We start from the raw sequence: 12874 nt of genomic DNA, 5'->3' as shown, positions 1-12874 counted from the left end.
CTCTTATACAAATTTCTCGTTTACCTCTGACATATAACTCAAGCTAACATCCATACCTAAAATATCTCATTCTCCCACTTTACTACTTCACATTCTTCCAGTGGGTGTCACTATGTAGAGATGTCACCGGGTTACCACCTCCTGCATACAGTTTTCTTTACATTATTCAAAGACTTTTCTTACATATCTTATCTAATCTTTGAGACTCTATGAGGTAAAGAAGGCAGGAACTAATATCACTATTTTGCAAATGAAAAAAAAAAGGAATGGAACTATAATTATGATGTTTGCCCAGAGTGGTACAACTAATTGGTGGAGGCGGGGAGCACCCAAGTGAAAATGTGAGTTTTAATTCTTAGTGTTGTGCTCTATGAAGCCTCTAGGTTCTTGTGAAGCTTCATGTGCTCACATGAAGCCTCATGTGGTCTGCACTAATAATAAATCTACTATAAGAACCATACCTCTGATTAAGCACAGATATTTCCTACCTCCTTAACTTTATTATCATCCCTCAGGAAAAGAGAAGCTTCATATATTTGAATTATCACTTTTCCTATTCGAAAGATTCTTGAGTCTTAAACATTTTACATGCACATAGACATATTTTTAAGACACAAGGTCTCACTCTCTCATCCAGACTGGAGTGCAGTGACGATCACAGGTTACTATAACCTTGAACAGAACTCTTGAGTTCAAGCAATCCTCCCGCCTCAGTCACTTGAGTGGCTGGGACTACAAACATGGGTCACCACACCTAGCTGATTTTTTACTTTTTCCTTTTTTCGTAGAGGTACACTCTCACTATGTTGCCCAGGCTGGTCTCAAGCTCCTGGGCTCACGTGATCCTCCTCCCTCAGCCTTCCAAAGTGCTGAGATTACAGGATGAGGCACTGCACTTAGCCTCAAACATTTTCAAAAAACACCTTTGTACCAGATACTCTGAGCCAAAAAAAAAAGGGGGACTACTGCAGCAGGACTGTTCATGGAAAAAAAAAAAAAAAAGAAGAAAGAAAAGAAAGGAGGGTGTGAGGGGAGCAGAGAATGTGAAATTACTTAATGGGTACAATGTACGTTACTGCAGTATAAAAGCCCTGCCTTCACCACTATACAACATATCAGTGTAACAAAACTGTACTTGTACCTCACAAATTTATACAAATAAAAGATCAGCATAAATACCTAAAAAATAAATAAATAAAAAGGCATGCTGGATTTTACTTACTCCATAGGGAAAATTGACAAATTTAAAGCTGTGAGTGCTTCCCAGAATTTGGGCTCTTTTAGGATCCTAGATTTTCCAACTGTTTTCTAATTCCACTCAAGAAAAAGTAATCACATTGTTCACACTAAAGTGATAGTATCAGAAACACAACTATGGTTAAAGAGCTGGAGCAGTCCCCCCTTATCAGAGTGGGGAATATGTTCCAAGACCCCCACTGGATCCCTGAAACCATGGATCGAACCCTATACATATTGTTTTTTCATACATACATACATACACACCTGTGATAAAGTTTAATTTATACATTACACAAAGTATGAAATAACAACTTCTCTTTGGCATATATTTGGCTTATCTTAGATATATCCAAATTGCCAGCATTACTACTTTTGCACTTTGAGGCCATAAATATGTAAAGTAAAAATACTCGAACACACTGCGATATCACAGCAGTTGAGAAGGCTACTAAGTGACTCGTTAGCAGATACAGAGGGTATAACTGGACAAAGAGAAGATTCCCATTCGCCCTGGACAGACTGAGATTTCACCACACTACTCAGAAAGGCATGCAATTTAAAACTTGTAAATTGTTTTCTTCTAGAATATTCCGTTTAATATTTTTGGACCATGGTTGACCACAGGTAACAGAAACCACGGATAAGAGGAGGCTACTATACCAAGATAAAATATCCAAACTACAAATTCAGTGTCAGAACTAAAGTATATGTTTAAAATACTAATGTATTGGTATTCACCAAATAAAGGAGCAAATGACATAGAAAAATAGCACCTAAGCACATAGTAAATTTAAGAATGAACAGAAATATATTAATTTATGAATTAAAGTGCTACATTTATTGCTTAATAGAATTCACCCTAATTATACAGCCTCTATAAGAAAAATGGTAAATATCACCCTAAATCTCCCTCACAAAAATCCCTAAATACTTAATCATGTAAGTTTAAGACTTACAGAGAACTCTGACCATGTGCTGGATGGGAGTACCCAGAACAAAATAAAATATATACTCTAATTTCACGGATCTTAAATTTTAGAATTAGAGTAAGACTCAGAGTTTATGGTTTAATCAAGTTTTCTATATGGTACAAGAAATTCTTTTGCAGTCTACAGAATCTTTGACAGATGAACATCCAATCTTCAATGAATTATCACTACTTAATGAAACAAACCATTCCACTGTTGTGTAACTCTAGTTTGTCTTTGTGTGTGCATATACATATGTTTTTCCAGGGCCAAACAAAATTATAGAACTATGTCAGGAAAAAAAAAAAAAAAAAAAGCCCTTCATACATCTAAAGACAGCTGTCACAATTTCTTGTTTTCTTTTAAAGATAAAACTCCGTTCTTTGATTATTGCTAGTATGAAATGTTTTCCACATTCTTCATTCTGGGAATCCTTCTTCATACATTTGTGAGTCTGTCAATGTCCCATTTAAAATGTGCCACCCGGTACTGCGCACAATATTGCAGAAGTGTCTGACAAGCACAAGGTACAGAAGAAGCTTTATTCTACTCTCAGTTCATTTTAAGCCAATAAATTCCAAATCATTTTCACAAGTCCTCCTGCGAAGCCAGGTTTTTTACCTTGTAGGTATGTAATTCACTCCATCTTAAGTAGAGGATCTTACCTGTTAATTATATCTTACTAATTCTGGCCCACCATTTCAGCCTGTTAAGATCACTCTGAATCTCAGTTCTATCATATTAGCACCATCTACCAGCTCTGTCTCATATTTGAATTCAGTAAATTCAGCCATCCTTCAACCTGGTATCTGAAAAAAAAATGCCACACTACATCAAAATTAGAACCCCATGCCATAGTGTGAGACCTTTTACGGAGGTGAATAATCAATTACCACTTTTCATACAATTGTGCAACCAGCTGTGAGCCTTCAAAGAGGCCACAACTATCAATACTAAAATCAAGATAAATTATGTTAACATTATTTCCTTTGGATACTCATATGGAAACCCTAAAGAAAGAAGATATGAACCTAGTTTCTTAGTGAACCCATACTGGCTCCCAGTGATTCCTCAGTTCTTTTTTAAAATGCTCAAGAGCCAACTACTCAATAATTCACTCAAGGACTTTGCTAAGGATAGTTATCAAGCTCATTTGTCTGAAGTTAAGAATATTTTTAAAAATTGAGGTGTTATTCATGTGAAATTTTCTGGTACTTTTTAACCATGCAGCATAAATTTTAAGTTATTGATATTAGCCTGAAACTGAATCTGAAAGTTCCTTCTGACCCTAGGATAACATCCATTTTTATTGTCTTGACTTCCAAAAAGCAAACCCAGAAATGCAGTAGAAAGACAACTGGAGGAGAAGTCAAGATTCTAGCCCTCACTTTGCCATCAAATATAAGAGGGTCATTTAACCTTTCTGGGCTTCAATTTCTTCATTTCTAAAATAGGGCTAAGGAAAGAGGGTGGGAGAAAGAGGCTCATTTATTTTTAAGTTACCTTAGTAACTACAATTTCATTAAGCCCTCATCGCACCACATACTTAAATAAGCAATTTGTGGTTCAACAGGTTTCCTTTGCCACAATTTCCTTATTCACTAGGTAGCAAAATGACAAGCATTATGAATATCCAATCTTAACTCAAACCCACATCAGAAAAGTACAGAAGAGCACATATATGTATATAGTCTGATATTAGGCCAGGTTCCCCCATTACTGTCAATCCTTACTGTGTCACCCCCAAGTACTTAATGTAGCAATGCAGAACCTTCGACCCATATTTCTGCTTTCACTTCAAACAGTAAAAACACAAAATGCCTTTATAAATAGACTTTACCAGCAGTATCAAAAGGTTACAACTGCTGAGCCATAATCGCCAAGATTCTTTCCACCTACAATTCTATCATTTTGTAAGTCTTGTTATTTCAGCAAGATCTATGCGTAGCACCATTCCCTATCTTCTCTCTTGATTAAGCAAATTTAGAGCTGTGAGTGCTTTCATGCCTGCCCCAATATTCTCAACCTGCTTTCATGCCTGCCCCAATATTCCCTATTATTCATTATATATTCCCTGATTCAGAATTTGAAAAGCAGGTGATTAAAACTCTATTTTCAGTCAGACACGGTGCCTCACGTCTGTAATCCCAGCACTCTGAGAGGCTGAAGTGGGGAGATCACCTGAGGTCAGGAGTTCGAGACCAGCCTGGCCAACATGGCAAAACCCCATCTCTACTAAAATTAGCCAGGTGTGGTAACACGTGCCTGTAGTCCCTGCTACTTGGACAGCTGAGGCCGGAGAATTGCTTGAACCCAGGAGGTGGAGGTTGCAGTGAATAGATATCGTGCCACTGCACTCCAGCCTGGGTGACAGAATGAGACTCCATCTCAAATACAAACAAACAAAAAACTCTATTTTCCTTTGCTACTCTATCCTGAAATACTTCTTAAAAAAAATGCCCTTTTAAAAAATTAATGTGGCTCTACATTGAGTACTTTTCATCTTCTATGAAAAAATCATTTAATAGGTAAAGCCAGCTTGGTAGTTCAGACTCTAAGTCATTTGTATTGAGTATAAGATTTAAGTTTCTAATAATGAATTCCAATCTATAACAAACAGTATTAGAAAATCTTAAAGAAATAAGATTACTTGAGTAAATCTGACTCCTCTGGAAAAAGAGGAGCCAAACAGGAGTACATGAGTATGTATATATACAGATGCCCATTAGGGAAATCCAAATTAATAAAACATACATGGCAAAGGAAAACCATATTTGTATTAAACGTCAAGCCAATTTTCCACCTTTAGTAGCTCTGGAAAAAAAGATCAGTGTAAGAAGTTAATTCTACTGGATTAAATTCACTTTTAAAATTAAATATAAATTTTAATTATTTTCTTTGTTACCTATTTTTACCAATAATGAAGCATTGGTCCTCCCATTTCTGGTTTCATACTATATCCCCAGGTTTCATATTTTAATTCCCTGGAGAAGTAAAGAAATTAGGTAAGAGAGTCAAGTTCTTGAAGGGTCAGCAGTATCTTATCATTAAGTCTGAACTTCCTCTGTGGGAGAACCAGCATACAACTGCTAAGTTCCACTAAAATTGACAAAGAAATATTAATTCATCAATCAAAAGGCTTACAGTATGAGCTCTGTTACTACATATGATGATTACTGCCAAAAATAAGTCACATTGTGGGCCACTCCAAGTTAATTACAGATTTAGATATCAATTGTTCCTACAAGCTCTAAATTCTTTAAGGAAATGTAACACCTGAAATTCACTTTATTTAAGGCTCTTTGACTACTAGAAAACACTGTGAAAACAGGTAGTTCACTCTCCTCACTTAGTTAAAATAAAGGAGCTTAAGCCAGAGGTACAATTAGTTGTCTTTGAGCTTAAAATAAGGTTTCTGCTTTTCCTTTGAAGTCAAACTCAGCATGTTCTCACTTATAAGTGGGAGCTAAAAAAAAAAAAGATTACACAAGGACATACAGGTGGAACAACAGACACTGGGGACTACAAAAGGTGGGGGGGTGGGGTGAGGGTGGAAAAAATACCTATTGGGTACAAGGTTCACTATTTCGGTGATGGGTACACTAAAATCCCAGACTTCACCACTATGCAATATATCCATGTAACATAACTGCACTTGTACCCCCAAATCTATTTTTTTTTAAAGTAAAAGTAAAAAAATTTTAAGTCAAATTCAGAATCCCAATAACGAAACAAAAAGAATGCAGAGCATACACATATCTAGTTCCTACTACAATTCTAACTAATGCTCAGCATGAAGGTCAGGATTTACAGCTGAGACCAAAGCACAGAAACACATTATACTGAACACATTAATGGGAAGAGGATCCCCCTAGGTTGTCACTAACATTCTCATCTCATAAAACTAAGTATGAAGCTCCCCAGCTTCAAGTACTGGTTTCATTAGATTTACCTTGTATGATTTTACTTTTTTTCTGTCCATATCATCCAGACTTCCCCTAACCTCCTGAAGAGTAAAATGAGAATGGTGGATGGTGGAGAGTTTTAGCTCTTTGTCCTTGAGCTAGCAATTACATCTGTCAAAGCCACTAATTTTTTCAAGACTTGTCATAAAAATTTAGAGCAAAATTTTCCCCACAGATTAAACAATACCATTCTCCTGGGGAACACAATGAACCGACCAAGAAAGTACTTACGGATGAATGGGGACACCAAGTAAAAGATCTGAACTTTCAGGGCTCATTTATAAAAGGGCGATATGGGTATGCATTGCTCCTTCTCCCCTTTGTCAAGACAGTAACGTTCCTGGTGTCCCACTCTTAGTGTCTTTTTTCTTTTTTTTTTTTTTGAGACGGAGTTTTGTTCTTGTTGCCCAGGCTGGAGTGCAACGGCGCGATCTAGGCTCACTGCAACCTCCGCCTCCTGGGTTCAAGTGATTCTCCTGTCTCAGCCTCCCGAGTAGCTGGGACTACAGGCATGTGCCACCACGCCCGGCTAATTTTGTATTTTTAGTAGAGACAAGGTTTCTCCATGTTGGTCAGGCTGGTCTCGAACTCCCGACCTCAGGTGATCCGCCTGCCTTGGCGTCCCAAAGTGCCAGGATTAAAGGCGTGAGTAATCACAGCCGGCCCACTCTTAGTGTCTTAAAAATGCAAAGTCAAAAGAAATCAATGAAAACAAAGTTGTTTCATTCGCTTCATTAAAACCATTCCAAGGCATTGCTCCTAATTACAAACTGCTATTTTCTTCATCATCTTTTATACCTTCGTTCAAAGAGCATTTGTCAAGCACCTACTATGCTAGGCAATGGGGTAAAATCTGCAAACAACTAGGCCTCGATTAACTGTATTGACTTGTAAACATCAAGCAAGGTACATTTCTGGTCTTTGTCAGACTGCTGTCTTTTTAAAATGATCGAGCATATTTATTAGAACATAAACAACATCGACAAAATTTTAAATCTTTGGTTTCAGGGGGAAAAAATCCAACTATATAGAGTTCAAATTTTCTCCTATACTTAAACAGAACCACCCAAATCATGTAAATCCTTTAAGTGAAAAAATTATCCCTGAAAATGAAGGAATAACCACACCTATTGGCAGTGTTCAGCATACAGTAGCCGTCTCAATATACACTTGTAAAATAAAAACTAAAAAGTTGTAGTTGCCACCAAAATCCATTCTCTGAGGCACAAATGAACTAGCTCAACACCCCCACCTACTTTCATATTCTGTCTTCTGGTTCACTGCTGATGACCAGACACTTGATTCTCAAACTTCAGTGAGTTTGTCTGTTTGAGACAGGGTCTCACTGTCACTCAGGTGGGAGTGCAGTGAGGCAATCAGCTCACTGCAGCCTGGATCCCCCGGGCACAAGCAATCCTCCTACTTCAGCCTCCCAAGAAGCTGAGACCACAGGTGTGCCACCACACCCAGCTAATTTTTGTTTAATTTTTTGTAGAGACGGGGTCTCCCTATGTTGCCCAGGCTGGTCTTGGACTAGTGGGCTCAAGCAATCCTCCCACTCTGGCCTCCCAAAGTGCTGGGATTACCGGGATGAGCCACCACAGACAGCCACTTCAATGAGTTTTAGAATCACCTGGAAAGTTTTGTTTGAAAGGCAAATCCCTTGACCCCCCCCACAATTCAAAACTTATACTACCAAAAACTGGATCCTGTGTTTATTATAATGCACCATTCAAGTTAATCTAAGTTTGGGTGGCCAAAACATTTGTTTACCCTCACAATGGCTAAGGGAAAACCTCTGGATTGCAAAAGATAACAACCAGAGAGCAGAAAAATTGATTACTTCTAACCTAAATTATAAGTTACTCAATTCTCTTAATCACAACTCACTAACTAATGTTTAATAAGCAAGATGAAATGGAAGTGAAGTAACTTCTGCTTTGACAATGCAAACTGTCATTCAACCCACCAAAAACAAAAAGTTTTCTGAAATACTATAATTATTGTCAAAGTTTTTAGCAAAGAAATAGAAACAAAGCAAGTTAAGGATTGTAATCCACAGAAACACTTATGTAATTATGCTGTAATAGTTTTAGGAGAAAAAGTACCACAATCAAAACACTAAGTAGATGACTGTGCTTGCCAATATAGGGGCCACTAGCCACATGTGGCTACTTAAATTAAATAAAATTTAAAATTCAGTTCCTCAGTTGCCCCAGACACATTTAACTGCTTAACAGCCACATGTAGCCTGTGGCTAACATTTTAGATAGGGCACATAAACATTTCCAACATCACAGAAAGTTCTGCTGGATAGCGCTGGCCTAGAATCAGTAGTATCTGGATAAAAAATATAATCTCAGTTCTCCTGAATCAGATGGCTTTATCTGGCAATTTACAATTTTACATATGTATGTCCACTTTAGGTATTAACCATAAAAGAAGACCCTAGTGTAATTTTTCTGCAACTTGTTTCAAGAAAGATCATTCAAAAGTGATAAACTTACTTATCTCAGATTATCAAAATACAAATATTTGACTAACAAGTTCTGGAAGTATCAAAGGCACTAAAACATAACGAGGTTTTCATCAAATCAGAAATCAATGAAAAGGGTTTAATAACTAGAAAACAAAAGTTATTAGGTACAATAAGACTGGTCCAAAAAAGATTAAAACTACTTCCCAAGTACTTTAGAAGTTATCTATTTATATGCATAACAAATAACAACTGCTTTTACAATTGGTTTAAAAATAACTTTACCACAATTCAAATTAGTGACATTTTACTGTCAACATTTTTCATTGCTTTCCACCAATCTTATATTAAACATCTACAAATCACACAATGACCATAAGATGTAATTAAATATAATTCTATAAATGAAGGATTATTCGTTCAAATCCTGATATTAGCATAAAAGTAGACATAAAAGTTAACCAAACAATTTACAACTTAAAATTATCTCTCAACTGTATCAGTATCTAGTTTAAAACAGTCCGGTGTAATAAAACACAACAGCATGGGTGACAAGATGCTGAAGCTTGAGAAATAACTTGCACGAAAAAAAAGTTAGCCTTATCACACCACAGAATTAAAAGTTCAACAGACTCACAATTATATATGCCAACTCAGTTTAAAATTAATCATTTTGACTAGGCTTCTTTCTGAAGAGTTCGAATGTATTCAAATAAGACCACTAAATTACAGAAGGCAATTATGTTTCTAATCAGAAAGCTTTGAACCATAAAATACTACTTTTAAAAAACTAACAAATTTAACACATTATAAAATCTACAAAAGTGAACATGTCACACTGATTACTATAGAGCTATGTTTGTTAGTATAATATTCCTGTTTCTGGTTCCTTATGATTCTGTGTTTACTTCAGAGGTTTAAGTCAAACCTAAGAATTAGCAAAGAAAAGCAGTAATTGTTATGAAAAACTATTTAAAAGGTACTTTAAAAGATGTCATAACTTACCTGCAACACTAGTGATTGTAACGGGAACTCCCTGCACTTGAACACCTGCAGCACCCAGGTTGGCAACGCTCACTGTCTGAAGGTTAGGCACTGATGCAAGCTGGGCAGTATTCAAAGTTATTGGGGCACCAGCAACAGCCACCGGAGCAATCTGAGCAAGAGTTGTGCCACCGCTTGAAGACACTGGGGTGATGGTTAATTGTTGGGATAACCCAGCATTCTGAACTTGCAAATTTGAAAGACTCTGAATATTCTGAACCTGTACAGTTTGCCAACTGATTTGCCCTGAAGGTGTTAAAGTTGGAGCCCTGATAAGCACCTGAGTCGGATTTACTGCTTGAAGTTGAACATTCTGTAAAGGCGGCTGCTGGATGGTCTGAATTGTCTGCCCTGACTGGAGTTGAAATGACTGTGGTGGAATAGCCTGAATGATCTGTTGCTGAGGCTGCTGGATCTGGATCTGTTGTAAGATAGGTTGGCCTACAATTTGCACCTGCTGAAGAGAATTTGATTGATCCTGTGCATTCTGCATTCCATTAGGCTGAAGCTGACTGGAGCTCTGGGCTTCAGACTCAGTAGCAGCAGGTGTTTGAGATTCTTCAATGGTGCGTTCAGAACTACTGGCTGATGTGCTTGCATACTGGCCCGTATCTGCTGAGCTCACTAATGTGTCACTGCTTGTCAAAGATGTTGAAGCAGTGGTTGTGCAGGTAGTGGAGGAGGAGGGAGATTCCGGCATAGTACTGGCAGAAGTAGTGGTGTTGGTGGGTGTGGAAACTAATTGATTCCCATTGGAAGTCCCACTATCAGCAGTAGTAGCAGGCTGGCCAACCTGCCCAGTCCCTCCTCCGGTGGCCACGTTGTTTATCACTGGCAAAGCTAGAGTCACTCCTCCAATGTTAATTGGTAGGGTTGTTACAACTTGAGCCTGAGTACCAGGAAGAGTCTGTAACTGCAGTGGTATTGAAACACCAGGTCTAATTTGGACTGGAACTGTCTGATTTGCCAGGTTTTGAGCAAGAATATTCCCAGAAGCTGTCCTGTTAGCAGCTGTAAGTATAGCTTGATTATTACCTGCAGAAATGAGCTGAATTTGACCCTGCAAATCCTGTAGAGATGAACTACTAGTTGGATTGATTTGAATTTGTTGACCTTCCACTGTCTGAAGTTGTGGAATTACTTGGTACTGTACACTACCACTTGGATTTTGTACTTGTATGACTTGAAATTGACCAGGGGTGGAAGAATTACCTGATTTAGTTTTTGTAGGAGATGCACTCCCGTTATTACTGCTGGAAGAACTAGACGAACTAGAAGCTGGTTGAGAAACGTTATTCTCTTTTGAAGCAGGAGGAGTGGAGGCAACAAGTTGCCAAGCGTTTCCAGCAAGTTGCGTTGTTACCAGTTCTAGCTGTTGTGGTTGATTCTGAAGTTGCACCAATCCTTGACTTGGATCTATAATAATTTGTTGTTGTCCAGTTGCTTGATTTTCACCAGGAGTCCCTATTTTGCTGCAAGTAGCTGCCAGTAAAGCCAGAGGAGAGGGCTGAGAGTCCTACCCAAAATGGGATGGTAAAGGAGAGGGGGGGGAAAAAAAGTGGGCGGATTTAGTGGAGGCCAGTAGTTGCCAGGGGGTTACTTATTTTGACAGCTCTACATAACAGAATTTAGGAAGCAGCAGAAATCAAAAAGAAATACAAACGAAAGTAGATAAGAACTATATGAATAAGGAAGCAAGTCCTATAATATAAAGTTTAAATAAAAGGAAATTTCTTTAAAACTTTGTAAAGTGTTATGTTCCTAAACTCAAAATGCCCTTAGGAACACACACACCCTTTTCTTATAGTCTGAATTCCTGATGTAATTTTAAACAGCGTTATACCCTTAAAGAGGTGAAATCTTGATGAATTTACAATTTAAGTTCCACACTCTCAGAAAGATGCTTTGAGTGGATAAACATTTTTATTGTTACTTCTGGGCATTTAAAGGGCATAACTCTCTCTCTCTCCTAATGTGTCGTGATGAATTTTTTTTATTTGCTTGCTTTTACCTGGGAGCCTGAGGTTTTGGGTTTTTTATTGTTATTCTCTGGCTCAGAGGTTTTCCCTCCTTCTGTAGCCATCGCCGCTGCCGCTGCCGCCTCCTCCTCCTCCTCCTTCTTCTGATCTGCAACAAACCCCCCCACCACACACACACACGACAACAGGTTATTAGGATTATTATTATTCGTCTTCTTCCTCTCCTCTTCTTCCCCCCTCCCCCAGAACATTAATCTCCATAAACCCGCGATCCACGCACACCGGCAGGGGGTGGGGGAGAAGGAGGGAAGGGAGGAGGGGGATATCACAAAACGTGGTTTGAAACCCGACCCATCGGCTCCAGAGCAACACCCAGAAGGAGGTTGTTCTCTCTCAGACATTAAGACAAAACACAACCCTCCTTCCCTCCCCCTGATTCCCTCCCGCCCTCTCCTCCTCCCCTTAAAGCATCTCAGCGGCCCCGGGGGAGGGGGAAGAACCTAGCAGGGTCTGGGGAGGGAGGGAGAGAGGGAGGCGGCGAAGGAGACTGAGGGGGGTGGAGAATACGTACCGCTCATCCCGCATTAACAGGACAAACCCTCAGACGGAGACACTGGGATAGAGGTGGGTGGGGGTGGGGGCGAGGCGGGAGGAGAGGCCGGTCCCGCCCGCCCGCGGTGGCTCGGAGGAGGCTGTAGCTGGCACAGGCTCTGCCTCTTTTTCCGCGAATGGCCGCCGCTGGGCTGTGGCGTAGCAGCTCCTCTCTCCGCCCGAGCCCGGCTGACTCGCCCTTGATTGACAGCGGCGGCGCGCGGCGCGGGCGGCGGCGCGGGTCGGGGGCGGGGCCAGGGCGGTGCGAGCCTGGCCGACTCCCCACCCCCCTCGGCCTCTCTCCGCCGGAGCCTCCGACTCTCCACCCCTTCCCCCAGCGGATTGGCCGCCGACCTGCCGGGGGCCGGGGCGCTGGGGCCGCCTCCTCTCCACCCCCTTTCTCGGGGTTATTCTTTTAGCAGCTCTTCTCCTCCTCCCCGGCTGCTCCGGGGCTCTTTCTCTCCGCGTTCTAGCTCAGGAGCGCTGTCGGTAGGCCCTCCATACAGCCAAACTTGTTGTCTCAGGATATCCCGCCCCCTACTCATTTCCCAGCGCCCTCCACTCAAAAACCCGCTCCAGCAATCCCTCCAGTTGCCACTAAAGCAAAAAGTA

General features: G+C 40.0%; 1 protein-coding gene across 1 annotated transcript in view; it reads right to left on the bottom strand.

Moving 5' to 3' along the window:
- The window catches only part of SP4 (Sp4 transcription factor), an 87742-nt gene extending 75275 nt beyond the window's left edge, over positions 1-12467 (bottom strand). Inside the window, exons 1-3 of the mRNA XM_050785404.1 lie at positions 12243-12467; positions 11704-11819; positions 9654-11208 (exon numbers count right to left, since the gene is read on the bottom strand). Coding sequence (XP_050641361.1) covers positions 9654-11208; positions 11704-11819; positions 12243-12249 — 1678 coding nt within the window. The 5' untranslated portion in view covers positions 12250-12467. The remainder of the gene's footprint in view (positions 1-9653; positions 11209-11703; positions 11820-12242) is intronic.
- Between the last annotated feature and the right edge of the window lie 407 nt (positions 12468-12874).

The sequence above is a fragment of the Macaca thibetana genome, chromosome 3 (genome assembly GCF_024542745.1).
Source record: "Macaca thibetana thibetana isolate TM-01 chromosome 3, ASM2454274v1, whole genome shotgun sequence".
NCBI classification, from domain to species: Eukaryota; Metazoa; Chordata; class Mammalia; order Primates; family Cercopithecidae; genus Macaca; species Macaca thibetana.
The sequence above is the reverse complement of the archived record's forward strand: the minus strand, read 5'-3'. Positions and strand labels throughout refer to the sequence as shown.